We start from the raw sequence: 26432 nt of genomic DNA, 5'->3' as shown, positions 1-26432 counted from the left end.
TTACAAATGAACATTTTTACCGGTCATCGACAACCAGTTCTGAACAATTATTTCACGAGTTGTAAGCGTTTCAAAATGTTGGCGGTAGCCGGCACTGGGGGAAACGTTATATTAATATTTTTCTCTTCGAGCACTTCTCCGGCAAAAGTGTAAGTAAATATAGATATAATAATAAATATAAGATAAGTACTCTATAACTGCAAGTATGGGTCAGGCAGCTATACCGTCGGTCGTGCGCGCAGGATAATATAAAGTGAGTGTGTGTGTGTGTATTCCCTCACCGAAATTCTTTATCCGTTTTTTATTTTTTTTTTTTACCGGTCTCCTGCTCCCACCATCGCCGCCCGTTCACCTGTTCGAGAGGTCGGTCGCCATCATTTTTATACTTGTACACTCTTCGACAACACCGCGCGAGGCCACGACAGTAGTAGCGTTCCTCCTGGACGTGCTGTCAACGTGTGTGTAGTGTGTGCGTTATTGTTTTTTGTTTTTATTATTATTATTATGATTTCTTCGACGGCCAACATCGAAACGCGTTGATAGTCGTCGAGAACAAGACTTGCGGCCGTGTGTTGTCCAAGTGCGTCGAGACACTTTTCGCGTTTGTTACCGTTGCACACGCCTGACCATCTTACCTAACCGGGCTAACCTTGCGCATCACGCATTTGGAGTATCTAATTCCTACAGGTACACACTGAATATATCTCGATTTTATTATTATTATTATTAGTATTGCTGTGCATCAATTGTACATTAGTTGTTCATTGTATTTCTCTCTGGGAGTGAGAGAGATACAATGACAAAATAGGTATCCTTTTGTTTGTCGGGACGCTTGTACCCACGGGGAGCTATATTACCACTCAAACTAGAGCGGTGCGAGTAACCCAAAAAATGCTAGTCGTCTATATGCAGAAGACGAGTAATGTCGTTTCTAGTTATTGTTGAAAAATCGTATAGTAAATGTCTGAAGAAAAATTTTCCCAAATGTTGGACCGTATCTTAATTTTGACTTTTGAGTGCACCACAAGTAATTAAGGAGCTCTACACAACTGCTTGATAAAAGGTAAAAAGTTTCGTCTGCAATATAAATCCAGGACGTTCGATAAAAACAAATCCTATTATGGAAATTTAAAGGGTTACAAATCTCTCTGTTGGCTTTTTGTTTCCTGTTGATATTATTTTTGTCAGTGGCGTCTATTTTGACTAGTACCCTTTCCCCTTGACTGGCAATCCCTTCCTTACAATAACTAAAACAGTTATTTTGGGGCCATTACACCCAAAAAATGCTGTACATCAGACAATTTAATAACAAGTATCCATTTCTCGCTACAACTTCGGTGTCTTGGTCTACAAGGATATTTGTATAATGTCTTGACACTTGGATTTTAATTTAACCTAACTCACCGTCCATTCTCACTCTTTTAAAACTACATTTCTTCAAAGGTAGTCGTAATTAACATATTTTGTCTAATTTTTATATCACCTTTAAGTTGTGTTATTGAATCTAAAAACGGTTATATATTTTTTTGGTTTTAAAGTTCAAAAACGTTTTAAATGTTTTCCAACTTCCTTGGTTTTGTACCCGTTTTGACTCCTTGCTTCATGGGCGTAAATTCAAAAGAGATCCTTTCGTAGGTTTTAAATTTTTTTTTTCAAAACTGTTGTTCTATTCTTAGCTATGCCTGTAGGCCTATAGGGAAATAAGATTTTGAGTTGTTATGCGGTCCTTGTGAAATTGAAATATCTGGCCTAAAAAATATGTTTCCTATAGTTAAAAATCGTACTATTAATTGATCAAATTGTACATAGTATTTTACACTAAGAGACAAACCCAAAGATGGCCAAAAATCCATTTAATAAAAAAAAAAATTCTATGTTTATTGGGGTTTATACGAATTCTATACATTTTTTGTTTAATATCCAATATTGGCCGGTCTAAACCAAAAGCTCACCGATATTTTTTTTTTTTTTTGAGGGAGGGCGTGGTTGTTAGTATTTTTTGTCAACTTACCCAAAGGCCAATGGACCGCTGAACTGTTTTCACAGTATAATAACCAAAACGTATACATGTCTTATGACTTACCCTCTAAGGCATAGCCCAATGGTTATGCTCATAGGCGACCAACGTCCGCTCTGTATTGTTCCGCTCCTGTGAGCGTAGGCGTTGGTCTACACGAATATTAATCTTCTCGTTTCCGTTTTTGTTTTTGTTTCGAAGTACAATCGCATTGAGACGACGGTTGCAGTTGTTTTGCTTGGTTTTTCATCCTCGTCTTATTGTGTTTACTGTTGCATTCAGTTTTTCCCGTGTGCATCGACCGTTTGTGTGCATTGAAGACCTGTCCATCAGCTCCATATATTATTATTCCGTTTTCATATACCTATTATTATGCATTCTCCTGCCTATGCCGGCCACTACCGATGGTTATAATATCTGTCTGACCTAGAAACATGGCAATCAATGAAATTATCGTGCGCATTATTGTTTAGGGAGATCGCAGACAGAACTGGTTTAAACGTAAATTAATCTTCGCCGAGATAATCGCACATCAAGGTTGGTTATACCTATATATCGTGTAGAAAACCACCGCACGCGCCTTGTTATTAACTCGAACAGACGTTTGAGAAAATATCCATTCGCTATTACTTGTGTGATAATAATTTGAATTCTTAGACACACCGCTCACAATTTAGCTGCTGTATGATATTTACAAACCAAACGAAATACCTATACTTAGCACATGTATAGGGCTTAGGTGCCTCAGTTGGGCAGAATTTCAATCAACTGAAGTGTTGCGATAGGAATTTAAAAAGCAATAATCTGGTATGGTGCGAATGATAAATAAAACTTTTTTTAGAGTTGATTAACGTGTACATCTATATTGATTTAATACAAATTATTGAAATAAGCATGGTATTGAATCAATCATAAATTGCATCCTAATAAATTACATCTCGAATTTATATTATAAATACAGAACCAAAACTAGATAAATACAAAAACACAATAGCATTTAAGAAAAACTCCACCCTTCAATAAATGTACAGTAAATTTTATGAATTATGACCATTCACACATCATTTAAAACCAACTTTTTTTACTCGAGTAATACATTTAAAAAAACTGATCGTCTGTTAAAAATTACAATAACTCATAGATGTACATATATAATTATATACATATACATACATATAATTCAATCTTCGCAGCTACCTATTGAAACATTAGCGATTGACGACCAACGCTGGTAAAATAAAAATAAAATTGCTAACACATTGTACTGACTTGCGTTGTTGCGGAACAAATTAATATTCCAAGTGTAACGCCGAATATTGTACTTTCATATTACATCCAAATAGTTATTTAAATACCTACGAGGATCGTTCAGTATGGTGCTTATTTATGCTAAGCCAAAACAAATTGTTTATTTAAGAACCAGCCAATAATAACAACAATGAATACTATATTCATGATAGCGCTTATGCGGTTTCGACTCATCGAGTAGGTAATAGGTATATTTATTTCCAACAAGTTATTATAAGTCATGGCGTTGGAGATTTGATTTTCTCCGTACAGGAATGAGTTGAAGGTACGCCGCGCCGCGCTTTTCATAAATGTATGTATAATACATTATGTCTACACCCTACCTACATAATATTCTTAACTGTACTCGATAATAATTAATATACAGTAACGTGTCGATTTAACCGATTGAATTCTCGATAAAAAAAATAACTAATATTAATAATAATAACTATTACTATTACTGGGTAGGTAAACAACGATTAAAACTAAAACCACGCACTGCGATCGTTTAAAGAGTTTGATACAGTATCAGTTTGATAAAATAATTACACAGCTCGGATAGTATTGTAATTTATTATACAAACACAATGCACCCATGTGTATCTTCTGTACCCGTAGCCAAGCCAATATATATAGACACCCGCATCACAATACACTTATAAAATGTACAATAAAGGCTCCGTTATTGCTGTCCTGTCCATAGCATAACGTTATTGCAAATTATACAATGCCATTACCCTTTATATTATTCATACCGGTGTGTTGATCGCTTGGCGCCACATTGATAACCGGTACAGTTCTCTTCAGACGCCATTCACATGATAGCCACCGGTTGTTTACGTTTTTCATGTGTTGAAATTGTTTTTTTATTTTTGCTTCGATACAAAGTTAAAAAGATATATTTTTATTTCATAGGTGGTGGTTATCGTTGGCGCTATAGTTCAGAAAAACGTTCACTAAAAGATCACACTTTCCCAATAAAAGTCAATTAAAACATCCTAAAAATATACATATTTTTCAACTTGTTAACTATATAGTGTAGGTAATATAGGTGTTATGCAAATTAGAAAGATATATTATAGTTGTTAAAAAACACTAAGCTAAAACCACAGAAATAAAATATATCAATGTATCAATAACTAAATCTTCTTCCCCTCCAAAAAACGTAGAAGAGGCAACCCACGACCTGGATTCGAATCCTTACAAGCCAATTACTCTACTGGTTATGCAGTCTTGACTATATAAAAAAAATAGACGGTATAAATCATAGATACCCTATTTTTCTAATAATATGTTCCCTTTCTTTCTTAGGTAGTCATAAGCAAACAAGTTATTTGTTATACCTACGTATAGCAGCATAATATAAACAACAGTTATAAGCAGCTAATGACAAATAACAAGAAGTTAGAAAAAGGCAGATGTTTAAATGGGAATGGGAAAAAGTAAATTGATAACTAAATTTGATTTTAAAAAATTATATAAATATGTTCATGACATAGTACACAAGTTTCATAAATGCATTTTTCCATCTAATAGCCATTTGCACATTATGTAAAAATATTTAAAGCCGAAGATACATAATTTTGATGCTTAAGACAATGCCCAAGTTCAATAAATGTATGAAATTATATAGCATCATATAATTTTAATAAAATATTAAAACGAGTTGATGGATTTAAAGGTAAAGGTAGATTGAAGATAAAGTGGATGAATGAAGACGCGTAAGATTTGTTAGAGGATAGAGAGAGATAGAAAGAGAAAATTTGGCTGGCCGACTCAGTTCGTATGAGATAAGGTGTGAAGGAAAAGAATTCTGTGAACTCATCATTAATGAACACATACGTTTAGATATAATGTTAATAAGAAAGCAACGGAGTGGAATGCGTTAATACGTACATTCCGGATTTAATAGTGGTAGTGTACTAGTATATATAGGATACGGTAGTTTGAAGTATTGTTTATTAAAATATTAGTCCTAATTTATAAATAATAATTATTACTCGAGTGGCTACTAGGTATTACACATTTCTGACCCGGGGCTATTATTATTCAAAAATATAACTTATTATTTCACCGACCCAAAACCACCCACCTGGAATACATTATACCTATCACGTAGAGGTACGAGTAATATATTTTCTGGACGTTCCAGTTAAAAAAAAAAAGTTCATAACGCTTGTAATTATTATATTTTCTTCCGTCATACCACTGTGTATTACAGGCGCACAAGCATTTTACCACCCAAGTTCATTATTATTACTACTATATTCGTTTCGGGTCATTTAGCGAAAATTAATCAACATTTTCTTTACCAACGTCCAGATACTGTATATAAATATATATATATATATATACATATTTCTGCTTGTAAACACACACATACACGGGTAATCATAAACAAATGATGATTGCCCCTGTAGACAGGACGAAATAAAATCACTGAGTGGCCCTAATCCAATAATTATTATATTATAATAGTATAACATACAACCGAATATTTTTTTAAGGTCATTCCGATTTTAAGAGGGAAAGAAACAGGACACCAATACAGGCAATTATATTGTAACTATATAGATATACATTTTCAATCGATGGATTGTATTTATAAGGTCTCGGTCCACCTATTTCAATATTATGCCATGTACACCAATAAAGAAATGTAACTGAAACTATCATAAAAACTAGATCATTTAACCTTGTTGTAGATCCTTTGGCGAACTGAAATTTAAATTAATTATTTGAAGTAGTAAGAATAAAATAAGGTGTAAGCTATTTTTTTTTAAAAATTGCAAGTTAACATAATTGAAGTTATATTTTCATTGAGTTTTTATGAGTGATGTTCGGTATTTTGTCAGAATTTTTTTCGAAAATCTATAAAATGTAAAACAATAACAGATAGAAAATAATTTTATTGACAAATACTGTCAATCTTACTTGTCATGTCTTGATTATGCCATTGAAGTTTACTTTACCGTTTTCTCTAAATCTATTACGATAGCATTAATCATATTGTTTTTAACTGTTTAACTTGACTCGACAAATTAATAGTAAAAGTATGATATATTATTGCATTTGAAAAACACTCAATTTACATACATTTCAGCGTCTAAATTTGTTTATATAAATTTTAATACTTAAATTATTTCTATTTTTCTTTTTATTATAACGGATTATCATGTACGATGATTAAGTTCTGTAAAGTATAGTTAGTTACAAGTTACAACCTCGGTTTTAATTGTGACGTTTATTAATATACCTAATCGAAGTCTCGACTGGGAAGGTACGTATCGGTAATCAGCAATTCAAACATAATTCCACGAAAGATATGAAGTAACTGATCAAACTAAACCCCGCAAATAAGCAGTAAAGTTGATCATTAAAAATAAGTTTATAGCCATTTTTTTTTATAAAAGAACTTTCTTAAAATGTATAACACGCATGCATTTACCTACTACCAAAGTTCTACAATTTTTTTCACTAAAAAATTGTTCAAATATTTTCTAGTTCTATTATCGACAGGCACTGACTACTGAACATACTCAAGCTAATACAAGTTATTGACATTGTTGTGTAATATTTAACTATGTAAAACAAATAATGCTTATTCGTCCCGTTTAACAAACGCACACCTATCAATATATTATACAGAGTTTTACAACGAAAATATGATGTCACCATTGTCATATCCGGCACACCGTCTTAACCGTTTTTAATTTATTTCTACCAATAGATAGAATTGATATTGTATTGCACTCGAGAGTTACAACTGATCGCGACGTAATAGCGACTTCCTTGTGTATAGATAGTTTTCTCACCAAAATTTCACTGCACCAGTCTATCATTTTGACAAATGTGTATAACAAATCGGAAACGATTTTATATTGTGCATTTTACATAAATACGCCATAACACAGGTTCGCAGATCGAAAGGATAATAATAACAATAAAAAAAATATATAACAAATAAGAGAAAGTTAAAAAAAAAACCTAAATTCAGATATATCGTATAGATAGTATTATGTTTGTACAAAAGGCGTTCGCCGGTCTCCGACGGATTTTGTACACTCTTCTAAGTCTTACTCGATATAATTAATAGTCGTGATGTCTTTTTTTGTTAAAAAAAAAAAACAATGCTTTCTCAAATATTGTAAAGCCCTCACAGGATGCAACAACATACTAGTTACTGTGTAGTGTATAACGTAATAATAATACATCTATGTGTACATAGTATATTACAGACGATGAGCAACGAGCGAGGAAAACAAACGCTCCTTACGACGGTTGTTAGTCTACCAAGACCGGTGCGTTCCGGGTAAGTTCGTCTTGTCGTTTAAAAAAAAAAATAATAATAAAAAAGATACACTGAGCGCGCCTTCGGGTTAATGTAATTCCATTAGAACGCTTTAACGTCCATCAAGGCGTTACGCAATGCCGGCGCGTACTGTCTGGCAGGAAATTTTTGAACTTTTCAAGAGCCCGAATATCACCGAATACCGAGTAGGTACACACTACTTCTTGTGTACAAAACAAGAAGAGTGTAGTGCCCCATAAAGCACCACATATCTACGTGTAATTATTATTATACTCACCCACTCGGTATACACATAACTGTATGACACATGCGCCCCAAGGCATTCCGTGACTAGGAGATTTTGTTTCTATACTAAACACTAATACACGCATTACTCACACTAATACCGTGCAAATCCGAAAGATCCGTTGTTAAAAAAAAAAAAACCAAAAAAATGTCGACCTATAATAATAGAAAATCAATGATCACTTGTAGGTAATGAATTATCGTGACCGATTACCAAAATAATAATATATTACACGGTGTCATACCTATGTTATATTATTGTATTTTTTCTTAGGACTCGGTGAAAATGCGCGCGTTACAGCTATATTATTATAATGTACTTTCTAGCATAGGTACAAAAAAACCGTTCGAGACGGGTATAACATGCGTGTAAAATATTATACATAGGCAAAAAGAAATACCATTCGCCGGTATATTGTTATAAAGTGTGTCCTTGTTAAAACTGTTTTTTATTATCGTTTAGTACACCGGTGGAACTCGGCTCTAACGCAGGGCGTAGGCGTGTAGTCTCTTTGATCGTATCTACCGACGACGGTCACCCACGTCCTACGTTAACCTTTCATTAATAACTGATTTGTTTTCTTTTTTTTGATCATCTTTGTTGTATGATCAATACTATTATTTAAAATATCATCAGAGCCCGCGAACGATAAACGTTCTTCAGTCGTCAATAACCAATGTGCGGTTTACTGTCTTTTCTTCTCCTATACAGTAGGTACAGAGAACAGTATTCGTTTTATGTTAATTATTTTCTCAGCCAGATAAAAAAAAAATACAATAAAAAAAATAATCAACTCTGTCATCACGGTGACAAATACAAACATAATTCTATTGTTTTCTTAATTAGCTTATCGTTTGTTCAATGTAACATTTTCTTACTGATTAGGATTTCAGTCTCAAAGCTATAGCGACGTTTTTGATTGATATTGTTGTTTCAAATCCTAACTGATCCTCCTAATCCTCTTTAGTACGGCAATAGCCTAAAAAACAAATAGCTGAAACTCACTTTACAAAATATAATCTGTAAATTCCCAAACTTCCCCTGTACTATCAAACAATCGCCCCCAATGCACTGTCCACGCAAGCGTAGCCATCATGCCTGGTCACTATATGCACATTTACCTCATTTCCAAAAGACCACTGATCACATCCAAATATGAGTGCTATGTATATATATCAATTAACATGCGTCTATTTGATATTTCAATAGCACAGCTGTCTTTTACAAACCCAATGTTCGTTCCTATCAGTTCACACGGTTTTCCCAAACTGTCATGGTATAACAACTGCAATAGCCAATGTGGATGTCGAACATTCCCATGGCAACGTTACAACATGATTAGGTACCACAAAATTCAAATTATTTCACCCATAACACATATTATATATACACACCAAATCGCAAGAAAATTACCCAAATCCTAGACGTGTTCATTCATTGGTAGTACTTGGAAAGTTTTCAGAAATATCCAAGAGTCGATAAGACTGACCTACGGACGTGGAGTGTCCAAAATTGGCTGGTACTAGGTTAGGAAATTATCTGCTTCTCGTTTTATAGTATACTTTTAGATACCAAATGGATTCCGCCGATTTTTAGCTGTGTGCGCTGGAACTGATTGAAAATTTTACATGAGTTTGTGCTAGGGATATGACAAATTTCAAATAGTCTTCATTTTCAAATCGCTTTTTCAATACTATTCTCGATTGACTACTAGAAAAATCCTAACATTATTTAACTTACTTCATCACATCTTTCTATAAACAAGAATGTTTATAAAGACCTACAGATTACATTTTAGAGGCATTCCATTAAGGTTGAAATCATATTTTTAATTTAAATACTTATTCATTAAAACAAATTTTAAAAATATTCGTCCGTTGGCCTTCTCACACCCATCTCTTCAAATCTGTCATAGACACAACAACTATGTATGTAAGAAACCTTTAGACGTACAAGTCACGGTTGAAGCAATATTCTATTAGAACGTCTCTGCTCCATTGTGCCCCCCTCCCGTTATTACGGTATATAATGATTTACTGTGGTGAACGTTTGACATAATATTAGCTACATTAGATTCTGCCACATTTTCAACGGTGCTATCTAGATCATATATTGTGTTTTCACATCATTTGTTCAAATCAATCTCTTTGACACATAAATTATCATTCATACCTAATACCGTATAAACGTTGAATTTTTCGGTCCCATTACCCGTCAGCGTTTCCCACATCGAATAGGAAAACGACATCATTATTATTGTTACCTATATGTTTTGATGTTTGTAACAACAGTCGTGTAAAGTGTGTATGATATGGTTGGCAGATATTATAATGTGTATGCCAGTCGTGAAATCTTAATTTATGTATTTTATAGAGTAACCGTAATCCTCCTTCTAAAAAAAATCTGTGGTTTTTGGCTAGTTTACACATTGTACAGTTCCTAGACTTGACATCACCGTTCCTGATAAATTTCAAGCATTTCTCTTTACTTGTACATTGGAATGTTATTATTAGTAAAAAATTAACGCTCCACTATTAATTTTTCTTTAGATTATTGCAACACATCCCCTAACTTGTCTATTTTCAATATTTTCTCTAACCTCTTTAATGTTTCTATTAGATCTGTGCTCTATATGGGCTTATGCCCAACATAGTAAATAAAATCGTCGAGTTCCTATCTGGATTCACACTTACATTGGAGTGTAGGCAATGAAGCAGCAGACGAATCCCACAGAATCCCACCACACGTAGCTCCTTTCCCCTCTACAGAGGTTCCATCACTTGTCATTTCATCGTAAAACGTATAAAAAAAAACTTGGTAAACTAAGGTTTTATCAAAATCACCTAATTTTGCTTTTTTCCACCAAACGGTTTCACCTACTATTTTAGTTTTTAAAATTAGATACTTCCAGTCTATATCTTATAGACTCTTCCTCAGCTCATCTTCATTTTGTCATCTTTGTAAGAAATAAACAATATGTGACATCTATCACATTTACTATTCAGATACTCTGCCCTTTATCACTATAGAATTATTTGTTTTATCTTTCCTACTCTCTTTCAATTATTACAGTCCTAACTTTCATTTAATTTCATAACACACGATCTCCATCTGTATTATATACCTATCACCTCCCTATACAATATATAGAAATTACTACAGGTTGACTTTTAAACCCAAAATCTGCGCCCAGAAAAGAGTTAATTTATGTAAGATCTACTTCAATTTCTCATTCTTTATTTTATCTATTTAAGACCCATCGTACATGCGTCACAACTTTCTCATCTCCACAATACCCATCTATCTTTCTTATCCACTTAACTAACATTCTGTACAATATAACATTACCAATTTTTCAACCTTATTAAGTCATTGAATAATTGAAAAACGAGTATAAAGGTTTTATTTTTTTGTGAGAGAATTAATATGTAATTTTAAAGTAAGTTATAGGTTTTACTTATAACTAGGTTGGATACAGTGTAACAGTAAACACTAAACACATTTTTTTTAGACCTACCTGCACGTATTAAAATATATTAATCGCGATGAACTCGTTATTTTACATTGTTATTAATATATATTTGTTCAAGATAAATATTAGTACAATATTTGATTAGTGTAAAACGTGCATCGCACACTTTTAACGTCTTTAGTCGTTCCATAGGCTGGTTTTTTTCCATGATCAACACATTGCTAGTCTTGTAATATAATATAATGCGACTATATAATAGACTGTAATCGAATTTGCCGGCTATACAAGCGTTAATCTAGTAAATCCATTGGGGTTCGGTTTATACTCAATTACCAACAACGTTGCGCATTGTTATCGATCATCGATTACGTTTTTTTTTCTTCTTTCATTTTGGCAATTGAAAAAAAAAACACATGTAACGAATAAGTAGCGCGCGAGACGTGTCACAGTCCGGCTTAATGAAAACACAATAAAAAATGGATCACGTATTTTATCGTTATAGGTCTATAATAATACACGTGTACATAATAATATAATATAATAGCATCATCCACTACAAACAAAAACTTGTTATTTTATATACATATAATTATAATATGTATCATCGGATCTGCATGTTATACACATTACAGTGTATCTGGAGCCGAATTCGCCCGGTTATTAATAGATTCTATTCGTTATCTATATAATATTATACATTCATTATGCTCCCATTCCAAATTTGACACGCCACGTCGGTCTCGCGTTCGCATTCGAGTACTTAAAATACATATATATATATATATGTATAACAACACACATCAGTAATTCGCGCCCATACAGCTTGAAGACTGCGAAGTACTTGCTGGACTGACCGTTATAAACAAACAAATACAATATGCATGTATACGTATATAATTTAGGTATTAAACAAACGTACCGTACACACTAGCATGTTAATGTAAGTACCATTACAATATAATATAATATATGGTGTAAGGCCGTTGCCGTATGATGAGATAGTAATATATTTATTATAAATTTGGAAGATGCAGATGTTTTTTTTTTTTTTACACACTTGTAATTTTTATTTACGCAGGCGTAACCGTTTTGTGTGGGTAAACATTTCATTTGAACGGATTATAAACTAAAGTACCGTACAAATTTTAAATTACAATAATATATTAGAGGCGCAGATGTACAATAATATAGGCGCATTTAGAGTTGCATACATCGCGCGTATGTGTATTTTTCTACCCGTAAACCAATTATGAATTTAGTTATAAACTATAATGTTATTATTACTACTTATATTATGTATACATAAGAACTGAATAATATGCTGTGTCACAAAACAAACAGTTAATCGGGCAGTTCACGTAATGTATATTTAAAACAAACAGTTTTTCTTTACACTAAAAATTTATTAAAAATATCAATTGATGTAAAACATTTTACTTCTATAAAAAAAATCGTTTGTTAATTTTTACAAATTAATAATGCATTATTTTAATATACTATATTTCTTAGTTTAAATGATGTCCTTTTTTAAAAATATGTATAAATTTATTTATTTTAGTTTAACTAATTTATTTTGGTATACAGTGTTATCTCTAATTGTCAACACTGCTCTCGAAAACCTCTTTGGGGCGTTAAAGTCTCCACGCGCGTTAACTGAAACCTACAAAAAAATTGTAAAATTATATTCTTTTAAGACAAATAGACTAAGTTGGCTATTTAATTATGATTTTTCATGATTAATAATAGGATGGTAGCCTTTCTTTGATTGAAAATAATTGTAATTTTATTATAATTTGTTTAAAATTGTATGCAAAAACGAGCAGTAGTGTTGATGATTATGTTTAGGTCAGTCCATCGCCTGCCTTACTGTATCACAATTGCAATAAAAATCTAAGATATGGAAATTTCTAGATTGAAAATTACAGCGTGTCATAATTTTGAACCATGTAATATCATTTAATTTTTTTGATAGGTTTTCTCAAATTTTTAATGGAAGTTAAAACTTAAAAAGAACTAACTTTTTCAACGCTTGGTCTAATACGCCAAAAAAGACTGTTAAAATGAACAATAAATTCAGTACTTCTTCAGCTTCGCTTTGAACATATTGTTATATCGTTGTATTTAGAAATACATTATCACCACTTTAATCTCACGCTGGACATGCGATGTGCTAGTTAAAAAATTGTGTGTTCAACATAACATATACATGTAATAGTTACTTCTTCACTGACATGTATAATTTGTTTGTTTTTTTTCGTCAATTTTCTGCCGTGATCGTTCCAAGTACACATTATTATAGCTGCTCTCATATTTTTAAATCAGATCTGGATCCACTTTAAAGTTTAAAATAAATACGGATCCTGAAATGCGTTCACAACACACACATTAGAAAGGAAACAAAAAAACCAATCTTACAGACTTCTTTGACGATTTCCAACTAGCCACTCCTCTTATGTGTTCCGTACTATCTGAAAACGTTAAAATAGAACACGAGTGCATGTGTTTAATATAAGAAATTAACCTGTTTGCCTGAGTAATTGCAGCAGTTCACATACACTTTAATTTCGCTTCATATGTCTATTGCACGTTAAGCGGCCTATCCAAGTACATGGCCATAATAATAGGTAGGCACGTTCTACACGCATATCAAACCAATAGATTAGAAATGCAAATTTTAAGCAAAGTTATGTGTACAAATTTTGTATTTAAATTCTCCTTTTTTTTTGCTTCACACCTGTTAACGCGATCCACAATCAGCAGATTTACAAAACACATTAGGTTTTATTACAGCCGTGCTTAATTTTAATAAGATTATATCAGCAATGGAATGTACCTACGCGTAACAAGTAAAAAAAAAAAAAATGTAATTTGTTTAATATTATAAAAATAGCGTTTGGTAACGACCGCCCCGGCACGTCGCCATATACGATTGTGATCATAATATTATATTACAATTTACATACGGATCCGGGATCATACCTACAATGTATTTGGTTGCTTTACAGCTAATCTTTAGTATAAATCAAAAGTGCATTATTACTTGTATACTATACATATAGTATAATGTATATTTTATAGTAGGTAAAGTAGGTTTCTTAAACGCTCTTTTGTATTAAAAACGTTTAATAGTAATAACATAATCGCCCGTTACGATTATGGAATTACACCAATTTAGTACACAACTCACTAGTATAACATCTTTATACATTTTATTATATTATATTATAGAATTACACCTCAGTGTCATTAGAAGTAATCGTGCGGTCACAAAAAGTTAACTAACCGGATACTATTATGTCTAAATGACATCCTTTATAGATGGTGATTTTGACCATAAAAAAATGTTTTAAAAAAAATGGTCAACCTTATTATAAATTATCCAGTATAATAAATATCACTATAATAACTGTAGTACTATAGTATACTATAGTAAATAGTATCAATTTTATGACAACCGTTAATAATAATAAAATAAATAGTACAACAAGTCATAAAGTGGTATATAATATTCGGTAGTCTGCTGAGTGAGTAACAACAAAGATTATAAAAAAAAAAATCATGCAGTAACCACAAAAAATATTTTTTTTTTAAAACTCCTTTAGACTTCCGTCTTATTTATATTTCAAAATCCCCCTACCCCATTCCCAGAAAAAAGTATCTTACTTATTTCAACTATTTAGACAAATCTAGGTTTTGTTGGAGGTGCCGATTTATGTAAAAAAAAAAAAAAAAACAATATATACATTTGAATGTTTATTTTATTCACCCTGAAAAATTGGAAATGAGATACCACTTGTTTCGCTGAAGGTTTCGATTAATGTGTGCCTATTATTGGTAAAATAATATCATTATTATACACTTTTGAAGTTTTAGTACACTTGTACCATTAATTAACTACACTAGGTACACATGAGTACTATATAGTACTAGGTAATACAGGGTGGTTAATCATTGCTTGTTCGCATAATTATTATTTATAAGTTATACCGCTTTGTGAAAAATATCTTGTTTATCAATGCTTATAAACCTGCGGATAGAATAAGGCGAATGAGCCGCCCATTTTTTGAGGAAGCGAAAGCTGTATAATTTTCAGTTATATAGCGCTGTGTGTGCGAAGTAATAATTATCTATTCGTTATATTTTATTACCTATTGCAAATAGACCATTTGACTATATACATTTACACATATAATGTTACCTATTTTATATAATAGTCGTATCTATACATGCGTGAGCATTACACTGCGTCGCTTTTACAATTATCGGGCACCTAAAATTATAGGTTGGAATAATAATAAAAAAAAAAAGGAATGTTTGCAACTAGTAATTTTTGTATGCACCCATCGTTGTAGCTAATCTAAAAATTATACAAATTATTACGGTTATAATCACTTGCACAACGGCATGGAGACAGATATAATCAAAATTCAGAAGTACCCGAGCAAGTACTATAATATAAATTATAGGTAATACTTATGTCTTACTCACAAGGTAAATCATATGTACGTACAAATAAATACATGGATTTTTTTAATGTTGATTGATCAATCAATTATTTTAAAATTTATATTTATATCACTTTTGCCACGGCAATAAATACATACATTATTTATGTATTTTGTGGTGTAAAATAACTCACAATTAATTGAGGCGTTGAACAGAGTTCAATAACACCAAGATTCTTTTTTGAAATAATTAAACCATTATGTTGTATTAATTATAACCAGAGTTGTGCATTATTCGAATAAAACGCTATCTAAATAATCATCTAGATAATACTTTATTCAAGTGAAAATTATTCGAATATTTTTTATAATTATATTTTAACATGAATATGTTTTTGGGCTGGATACAAAGAAAACTAGACTCAGTGGACCCACTGCTCAAAAAAAATTCATGATTCAATTTTCTTCCTTGAGTTGGAGAAATGTCTTCTTTTTTATGCGAACTTTTGTTCGCTGTATTATATCTGTTATGCCTAATATTATATAACCTTAGCTTTTTTCCACGCACTGTATATTTATCACGTCATGTGGTACTATTATAATTACTAATTAAACGTTGCCTGTTTAAATGTAATAAATCAAACAAAAATTAATTAATTAACATTGGGGTGCCACTAATGATTTGTTTTTCAATAATACATTTCGAAATCATAATTTTGTTCGACTATAGTGTACACATATTGTACAGATTCAAATTTAAACGTTTTCTTAAAAATTGTAATAACGATGGCATCGTGCGTAAGTGTTATTCGTGTATTGCAATGTATATCTGAATATAGTATTTTATACATTGTGTACAAATATTAATAGCGGCATGTTCAATTTTCTGTTGCTCGAGACCTTAGAGACCACCTCGTTTCTACGCCGGCTTTAACTTATTTAGTCATTGCCGGCAAACGATGGCTGACTCCTTGTGGAGTAAATGTGTATACTCGAGTATTGTTTTCACAGTATTTGATAATTGTTGTTGTCCTCGCAGATAATGCCAAATACTTGGGATGGTGGATCTGAACCCGGTTGAGGAGCCGCCGATGCCAGAAGACGGCCGGACAGCCTTGCACTATGCCGCTTCTACAGGTGATTGTCCCGCCGTCACCGAGCTCTTGGCCAAGAAGTCCGTGGACCCCAACGCTCAAGACGCTGTCGGATATTCGGCCGTGCAGATAGCCGCGGCCGAAGGACACCTGGACGTGTTGAAGTTGCTTTTGCGGCACAAGGCCGACGTTAACTTGCACGATAGCTTGGTAAGTTTTTTTTACTCTAAATGCACACAATCCTGTTTCAAGCCGTTGACACAAACGAGATTGGAGGAGGAGGGGCGTGCCATAAATAAGTAGATAATCAGAATGAGGGATGAGATAGTTGTCCTTACACAGTTCATTGAAACCTAGTTTATTCGACATACCCCCGTTCTATTGGGCAAGATTCCCAAAGGCTTGAATGAAAAAGTATTGAAGTGGGAAAAGTAAAATCGGCAACAATGGCAAAGTGGCAAAACCATTTAAAAAAAAAAAAAAACAATGACCATAATAATAATTGAATGTCATATAGAAGGCATTGAAAGAGTAAGGTTTAAAGTGGAAATACCCGACACAAATGATAAAGGACAACATATCAGGGTCAAAAATAGCAAAGCCATACACTTCATAATGACGAAATTGAGTGTAAATTCTACCAATTTGTTATTCCTCTCAAAAATACAAGAACACAACCTCTTTTCTCAACTTATTCTAATTGAATGTTTTTCTGACACCAGACTTCTACTTAAAAGAAATTTCCTGGAGTATCCTTTTAAGTATCATTTACCTATTTCTAGTTGTAGGTATCTGATAAAATTAATGCAGTTGTCTGACTGTAGTATTAAAGACTTAGGCTATAATCAAATAAGCAACTATAGCATGCGATTTTTTTCGTTAATTTGTATTAAATGAACGGGGATAAAAACTCCAGATCGTTAAGACTATTTGGATTTTTATGGTTAATGCCTAATAATTTTTCATCGTTTTCTTATCTGTTTGTACAGCACGGGAACACGGCTCTGCACGAGGCCAGCTGGAAGGGTTACAGCAAGACGGTCGCCTTGCTTGTGTCCTCTGGCAGCCAGCTGGACCACAAGAACTACGGAGGCTCAACAGCTCTGCACCTGTGCTGCCAAAATGGGCACAACCAAAGCTGTCGTGAGCTATTACTTGCCGGCTGTGATCCAGACGTCCAGAATAACGTGAGTTAATACCATTTAACCGTTTCCTAGTATCGTAGAATAAACGAATCTCATTGATGCAAAGCATCAGAACATATTGCATTGGAATACACGACGCAATGTAATATCCAGTACTTAAAGGTATAGGTACGTTCTAATAGAGATTTTTTACATAATCCAGTATACTATTACAGAATTTAAATTAAAAAATTAAAACTTTACTCTTCTTTTCCTAAGAGAGACATTGTAAAATTTGTGCTATTTTTTCGGGTACCAAAGTTACGTTTTAATAATAATAACTGCTTACATACAAAACCTACCCGCGTTTTTGCATGATTATATGTATAACCACGAACACATTTATCATGCAACACACTAGAAAACCCCTAGTTAGAGGTTAGAACACAATTTCTTACTAAACTTAAAAATAACATGTTTTAAAAATCATTTTTGAACACATATTAGAACTTTAGAACTGAAAATAGATTTAATATATTTCTTTGGCCATTGGTCGAATAGCGTTGTACTACAAAAGTAGGAATTTTTTGTTACAAGGATAGGCTTGGTAAAAAAATAACTTAATTTATTGAGTATCGTCATTTGACCAGTATCCACAAAAATATATTTTTAGTCTAAATTTCAACACCATAACGATAAATAACACTCATCTGGCGTTTAAATGTACATTATCTTTTATCATCGTATGTTTGCCCGATTAATCAAGTTTTATTATTTAAAAAGTTAAAAACATACTTTAGTTTTTCTGAACAGCGAGTACTTCCATTTCCAACTGAGAGATCAAACAAGCAGTCAGGTCAGGTCATATCATCGCTTGTTGTTTTTACACGTATCCGTGACATTCTTGGAAATTCAATCTGTTACGGTTACACTTGTGAATTGTGTGATGTATGACAAATTAACAGTATTTGCGGTATATTTTTTTCAACAGTTTTGTGTACATTGTTCTTTTTCTGTGATATATTGTGGTGAATTCTATCAACAACTTACCGACTGAAATGTATTTCAAGATATGTATTTTTTTTTTGTAGAGATGATTGTAAAAAACATAAACGTCAAATTATATAATACATGTATAGTTATTGTAATTATTAATGTGAAAAAAATGTGTCATGTATAGACATATCAACAGTATTAGGTGAATATATAATATTATAGCTCTAAAGTCCATATAATATATAGTATGGATATATTTTCAAACTCGAAAACGGCAAAACCACAGCACTTATATTACCATTAGGACCGGTTTTTACACAAACGCACCTAACATAAGTAATAAGTGTACCTATAGACACTATATTAATGTTCATTAACAACAAAAAAAACAAGAATAAAGCCTTATATACTCCGGCGTTGAGGTAAATCTACTCAAATTATTTTTGCAATGTAGACATTTGAATGGTTATTCAAATGTCTATTTGGTTCAATTCAAACGGACCAATATTGAAAGAAACTATATAGAAAATTCAATTTACGAACAAGGAAAGCGCCAAACATGTTTTTAAATTATACAATATTGTAATGTACAATATTATATAATAATATAATACAAATCGTCTTATTCACATTATCTCTATAAGTGGAGTCACTCAACCTACTCTATTTTCTCTACACTTATCTATTTGTCTTCAATATTTATTCCACGCACATCGAGCGCTTTACCAGCAACTTATTTTTTCTTTGTTCTACCTCTGCGTCTACGTGTCATTTAATCTGTCATACTCGTTTTGCTATTCGATTTATCTCCATATTATTTCTACGGGAATAAAGTATCAAACTATCTTAATCTATATCCTTAAATTTGTCTTCCCCCTTACATGCTAATGACGCAACTACAACTGCTAGATCTATTATCTAACTACCTATTTATGCTCTAATTACTCCACATATCCATCTCAGTATTCTCGTTTTAGCCATCTACGTTTTTCTACCTGGCCTCTCTTGTTCGGTGCTTAACACTCATTACCGTGCGCCATTAATGGTCCCATCGCATAAATGTATATGCATTGAAGCTGTTACTGTACATAAAATATTACACACTCAGCTCGATTGAGATAATTTGATGATCATTATTGTGATATAGGCAAACAATACAGGGTATGCACGAATAAGTCGGTTTACTTATTTTATTTTATTCAGGGGTGAGGGGGCGGGGGAGGGTTCTCTGGCGTGTGAAAATAAATGCCACCTTCTCACAACTGTGAATCGATTCGCACTTGTATAGTAAAGATTCAATTAGTGCGTTAGCACAAAACTGTACAGACGTGGAAATTCGTGGAACAAATTACCAACACAAAAACAGAGAACTTAATTAGGTATTCCGTTTACGCGTTTTGGTGTTGTTCATTTTACTGTCCGGCGGCACAAGTCGTGCAACGATCGTGATATAGACACCGACTAATGAAATTTGATCGTTTCGCAGTTAAAAAAACAATAAAAAAAACCAACAACGAAAACCCACCGACGAATTTAGTCACGCGCCGCGGCATGTACTCTCTCAGCTCATCGAACAGACACGTTTGTTTGTTATGCGTTCTTTCTCCAGTTTTTCACAAAACCGTGTTTGTTTTGAATCATTATTACACATATTACAGTATAATGTATTAGTATATTCCTAAACCAGCCGCGTTCCGAGACATTCCACTATTCTAAACCCGTTTTGAAAAATTCGGTATAAAGACTTGCAGTAGTATAATATATTATTACTATTATAATGGCCCGAGAATTTTGAAATTCAAATTTATCGAAGTCATTACCATACGTTTGTCTATCGATACGAATGTAATAAAAACATTTTTACGTCAAAAGATGTATAAAAATATAAAAATAATAATTATTATTTATATTATGTTCCAGTACGGTGACACGCCACTTCACACGAGTGCCAGGTACGGGCACGCCGGAGTGTTTAGGATTCTCCTGAGCGCTCAATGCAAAGTGTCTGAGCAAAACAAGGTAAAAAAATAAACTTTATGACCATAATATTAATATTTTTTACATTACAAAAAATATTCAATGGGTATGCAAAAACAAATGGTTAATAACACAGTGTAAAACAAGGAAACATATCTGTTAAAACTTCGATTGTGTCACTGAACTTCCATTAAACAAATAATTAATTTGTTTTTAAATAAATAAGCTATTATACTACATTGCTACCGGCTACGGTCTGCATGTTTTTAAAGCTAAATTATTGAATGTTTAACTCTTTTAATTTCATAATTTACCGGTTTCTTCGAAATTATGAGTAGCACAAATAGGGAAAGGTAAATATACTAGGACCCGTGGCTTCTAAGGTCTTCGAATGCAATTCAAATTTTTATAAAAAAAGTCTTATTGAGGGGTATGAAAAACAAAGTGACGACTATATGAGTTATATAGAATTAGGGGTTAGTAAATAAGAGCTGATCGGGGAGTTGCGCAAATAGCAGGTAAAATTAGAGTGAATAAATTTGGATGTTGTTAAAATAACGGACGAAAATGAATAATTTGTAAAACGGGCAAGAGATGTTATACATGAAGACATGAGGATGTGTAGAGTGAATAAATGGATGGTGGCGGATAAATGGCTGGCTTAGATGAAGAGTGGCTTTGTCTCACATGTAATTTATATGAAATGAAAATTTAATTTGTAGCAACTGAGGGAATTAAAATGTAAAACTATTTTTCAAACTCCATTTAAATATTTATTCTATCGTTCAAAAATTGCTGGCCCACCGACGCTTCTAAAGTTGAAGGATTTTTAAAAAATGATAACAACGGGTCTAGAATCAAGATATTTCATAATTTTTTTCAAAGACATTATTATTATACTATAAGGTATTGTTTACTTCTTCCAGCATTATCATTTTTGCGTTATAAGCGCCCTTGGGCTTTGAATTGTTAGTATGAATAGGTCCCATTGACAAAAATTGGACACGCCAAAAAAAAAAATCAACATAACGCACATTGTATACTGCACAGAAGCTTTCTCTTATACGGGTGTCTAAACACAATATATTAACGTGAATTTTTTTTTAATAGAACGGTGATACGGTGCTGCACATTGCTGCGGCTATGGCCAGGAAGAAATTGACCAGAATCATATTACAGGCCAAGTGTAATACCATGTTGAGAAACAAGGTGATTATATACATTTATTGTTATTATAGGTTAATAGTTATTTTTTACCTTGTTCCTATATTTATGGCCTTGTATTTTGTTATCGTGCCGTTATAATATGAGTAGTTATTGGCTATTTCAAACTGTATAGTGTACAGTAAATTTAAATACGCGTAGCCGGTATAGAGAAAAAATAATAAATGTTTAAAAATACTTCAAATAGTACTATCTCTATTATCCAATTATTATCTTCATTATTGTCACCTAACCGTTACAAGTGAAGCTATAATTACTATACATTTATTTCAATTGTTTTGAATTCTGCGTTTTCAGCAAAACGAAACTGCCAAAGACATAGCGGAGCGCAAGAATTTGACTGAAATTCTGGAAATTTTGAACGATCCCAGTTATGTGAAGAAAAAGAGCAGCAGCAGCGGCAAAAAATCCACCATTAAAGACCATAAAGAAGTAAGAGTTTTCAATTTACATAAGCTAGTGGGGTCAAACGAAGGGAAGTTAGAAATGGAAACATTACTGATTTATGGTTTTCCACAACTTAAACGCAATGTCACCCATCGAGCTCTAGGAAAATTTGAAAGGAAGATAGAAGTCAACATTTATTTAGTTTAATCGTTAAATATATAAAACGTTTTCGCAATTCACAAACATTTACATAATCTCATTGAGCAATTTTATGTGGAGGTAATATCCGCAAAACTATCTTCTTCAGCTTAACGGTCCCCAAAACTATATAATGAATATAGCTATTTTACTAGAATATACATAACATAGAATGTTATTTTTTTAATCGGAGCTCGATTTTTAATAAACGGTTTTATTGTAAGTTTTGGTTTTATGATTTACCTAACCGTCTTCGGTGATTTTCTAGTTGCGATTTGGGGGCTGAAACCCGTTTTTAACGTTTTTCCTATTCGATTCGGACTCCCTGGTACAGACAGTGTATTTTTTTGCCCAGGGTAAAAAACGACCGGACGGCAGCGTTAAAAAACAGTGGTCGCCCTACGGTTGCCATTACTTCCCGGATACCAAGGAATTCCCCAAGCCCAAACTGAACTCTCTGCCGGACGAACCGTTGCACGCGGGCGAACAGTACTACCTGGACCTAGCGGGCAACATCAGGAAGGGGCCTGTGGGCGTGGGTTACACGTGCTACTGCGCGCCGTTCTTCAAAGAGCTCGAAGCTCGGCTGGACCACAACACGAAAAAGCTTAAGCGGCAGATATGCCGGACCGAGGACAATCTCAGCAGGCGGCTGTGCTGCGTCGAGAAACAGCTCAAGTTGTCCAAAGAAAAACTACAACGGGTAAACATCGTTGTCATTATTGTTTTTGTTAAATAGTATTATTATACGTACACGTATAAATTAAAATATTAAATCTGTCATGACGTGTAACTATGATATTCCGTACAATAACAGTGATATTATGCGGTTCGAGCGTGCCCTTCTCCCCCCCCCCATCTTTTCATTGTGAGAAACTGGTGGGCGACGGAGTCTAAGCGCGTGCACTTGGGTAAAAAAAAACTCATTGTGTCGCGATCGTTTTTAAAACAAAGTAATAATATCAGAAACGGTTTTAACGCGCGCACGTGATGAGTTTATCGTTTTTGCCGAGCGCCAGCTCACGACCTGAATAGCGATTAAATATACTAAATAGGCATTTAAATAATAATAGTATCGGGCATAAAATAATCGACAAATTCGGTGGTAATGGGAGATCCGGTGAATTAGGAAATACGCGCTTAAATCAGTTTGTCAAAACCACGTAGGTATAATATCTCTACTCGTCGGCCTTTTTACTAATTAATTTCTTATGATAAAATATCGGGTGTGAAAGTCATCCGTAATAATAGCCAACAGCAATTACGTGGTCACTGCTTCGATAAGGTACGGCGCGAAGGATTTAAATAGCACCTAGACTTAAGTAATTGTTCGGATTCTTATAAGCGTCACGTATGCGAGGCATAATATGCAGTGTGGCGAAACTGATTGTTGAGTACGTTGGTGACAGCGATAACTCGATTTAGGTCTGTATTATTACAATGTCAATTTTGATATGTTGCAACAAATATTTTTCAAATGTAACAAAGCAACAATACTAAGCCCGGATTTAAAATGTCTTGGTCACCGGAGAAATTGATCAAGAGTGGACCCCAAGGACCCACCCTCCTTTAAATCTGGGCCATTACAGTGCTTTGCAAATTATTTAAGTACAATTAGAAAGAAGTATTAAAATATTATTTGAAATACTATTTTTGGTATTTGGTAATCAATTAAAATACTTGCACATAAAATAAAATATCTTATTCGAAGAACAAAAATCATATTTATAATTTATCTTTTAATTATTCAAAATCAAGTTACAATTTTTACTAAGAAATGTTGTTTGTCAACATGTTGACCTAAAAGGTTGAGTATAAAATAATGATACAATTTTTATACGCTAAAGAACAAAAAAAAGGCCTAGGTATTCTTCGAATAAAAACTTGAACGTTACACGATGTCCGCCGTTCAGTAACGTGTAATTATAATGCTAATATCTACAACTTAAAACGACAACAACAACACGATGAAATGTATTTTAAAATATAGACTTAGCGTGGAATATTTTGAGTACTCAGTACAGTGTTCAATTATATTTAAAAAATCTTTTTTACAACACTGCGTCTGCGAGGCAATATAAATCACTTTAAATCGTGTCTTATAGTGTGGCCGCCAAGTGGCAAAAGGGTAGCAATATTACCATATATTATATTCGTTTGTCACACTTAGCGTAATGACATTTATTGCCGCACAGGTAACCGAAGAAGTTGACAGCGATAACGACAGCGTGTTGGAAGACCGGTTCCGGGCCCAGTGTACCATCGACACTACAGTCATGGACCCAAACTTGCGGTGGCGGCTCGACTACCTGACGGCCCGCCGGCTCGACGATATACCGTGCAACGATTCCGGGTACAGCACGAAAATGTTCAGCAACTCGCAGGGCCCGTCACCGTCACTGTCCCGTGAGTGCATAACATGACTTTATTTTCTCCGTTTATTGCTAAGTCGTCATTCACTCCTTTTCTGGCTTACCATTTACATAAGTTTATTTCCTGCCTACCTATTCTCCCGCCTTATATCCCTTATAACAATTTATTATAATTTAAATGACGCTTATATTTATTTGTAACTGCATTACATTTATTATAATTTACATTATATTTGTTTATTATAATACAATAATGTTGCAATAACCGTTGCAGATTTAATGGAAAACGGCGCAGTGTCGATCGTTGAAAGTTCCAAAATGCCTAAATCGTTAAGCGTACTGCCATCGGACAGCAATAACATGGAAAGCATTGTATGATCAGTGCGCCCTCAGTCATTATGTGTATAATATAAAAAACAAAACGTACAAAATTAATTTTTATATTATTTTCCAATTATTTTTGTATTATATATATATATATTTTTGTGCAATATAGATTTAAAAAACGTTGTTAATTATTAATTTTGTTTCCGTTAATAAAATATTTATTGCCTTTGATAGTAATATAGTTATATATAATTGTCTGTTAACTATTATAATCGTGTCACCTGTCCAACCCTATAAGCAAACTCGTCTGTTTCTGAAGGTCGTAATGACCTTTTTTTCGTGCTCAAAGTGTAGGTAGATCGACCAATCGATTGACGTTTGGCGGGCAATATTTGTTTAGTAACAAAGGTGGAACTATAAAAAAATATGTACAGTAGGTTTTGCCTTTTTATTCATCAAATATTACAAAAACCTTTTAATTGTTCAAAAATCACCAACGTACAGCTCTTAAAATATTATATTTTATGTTGTTTTTTTCTTTCGTTAAAACCATAATGAACCAAACAAAACGTGTTCTGTGTAGCTATTTTTAAGTTAGTAAAATATTTAAAAACATTACTATAGACAATGTAATAAACTATAATTACAATTTTTGACAAAAACGGATACCTTTCAAAACAAAATTATTTTTTTCTCAAACGTCTGTATAGCTACTTTTAAATTTCTGTTCAAACTAAATGTAAAACCAATATCCCGTAGTGAACCTACGTATTGGCTTTTAGGTAGAAATAACTTTTTAATAAATTATTCATGATCAATAAAAAAGAAATACATCTACATTTTATTGTCAATAAAATAGCTTACGAGATGTAATCTGATGAAATCTTAGATAAACAAGCACGGTTATACCG

The 26432-nt window shown here is 33.0% G+C and overlaps 1 protein-coding gene across 1 annotated transcript; it reads left to right on the top strand.

Annotated features, from left to right (window-relative positions):
* The first annotated feature begins 401 nt into the window (after positions 1–401).
* LOC126843498 (ankyrin repeat domain-containing protein 6-like) lies at positions 402–25716 on the top strand. Its single transcript, XM_050581060.1, has 9 exons — positions 402–687; positions 16862–17126; positions 17906–18103; positions 20957–21055; positions 22124–22222; positions 22535–22669; positions 23178–23525; positions 25018–25228; positions 25469–25716. Exons 2-9 carry the CDS (start codon positions 16881–16883, stop codon positions 25570–25572), a joined length of 1440 nt encoding a protein of 479 aa, XP_050437017.1. The 5' UTR covers positions 402–687; positions 16862–16880; the 3' UTR covers positions 25573–25716.
* Positions 25717–26432: the final 716 nt, after the last annotated feature.

Source organism: Adelges cooleyi, unplaced genomic scaffold (assembly GCF_023614345.1).
Source record: "Adelges cooleyi isolate 19-005CV unplaced genomic scaffold, UGA_ACOO_1.1 ACOO_flye_CR_arks_rails_tigmint_CR_PRNA_574, whole genome shotgun sequence".
Lineage (NCBI taxonomy): Eukaryota > Metazoa > Arthropoda > Insecta > Hemiptera > Adelgidae > Adelges > Adelges cooleyi.
The sequence above is the reverse complement of the archived record's forward strand: the minus strand, read 5'-3'. Positions and strand labels throughout refer to the sequence as shown.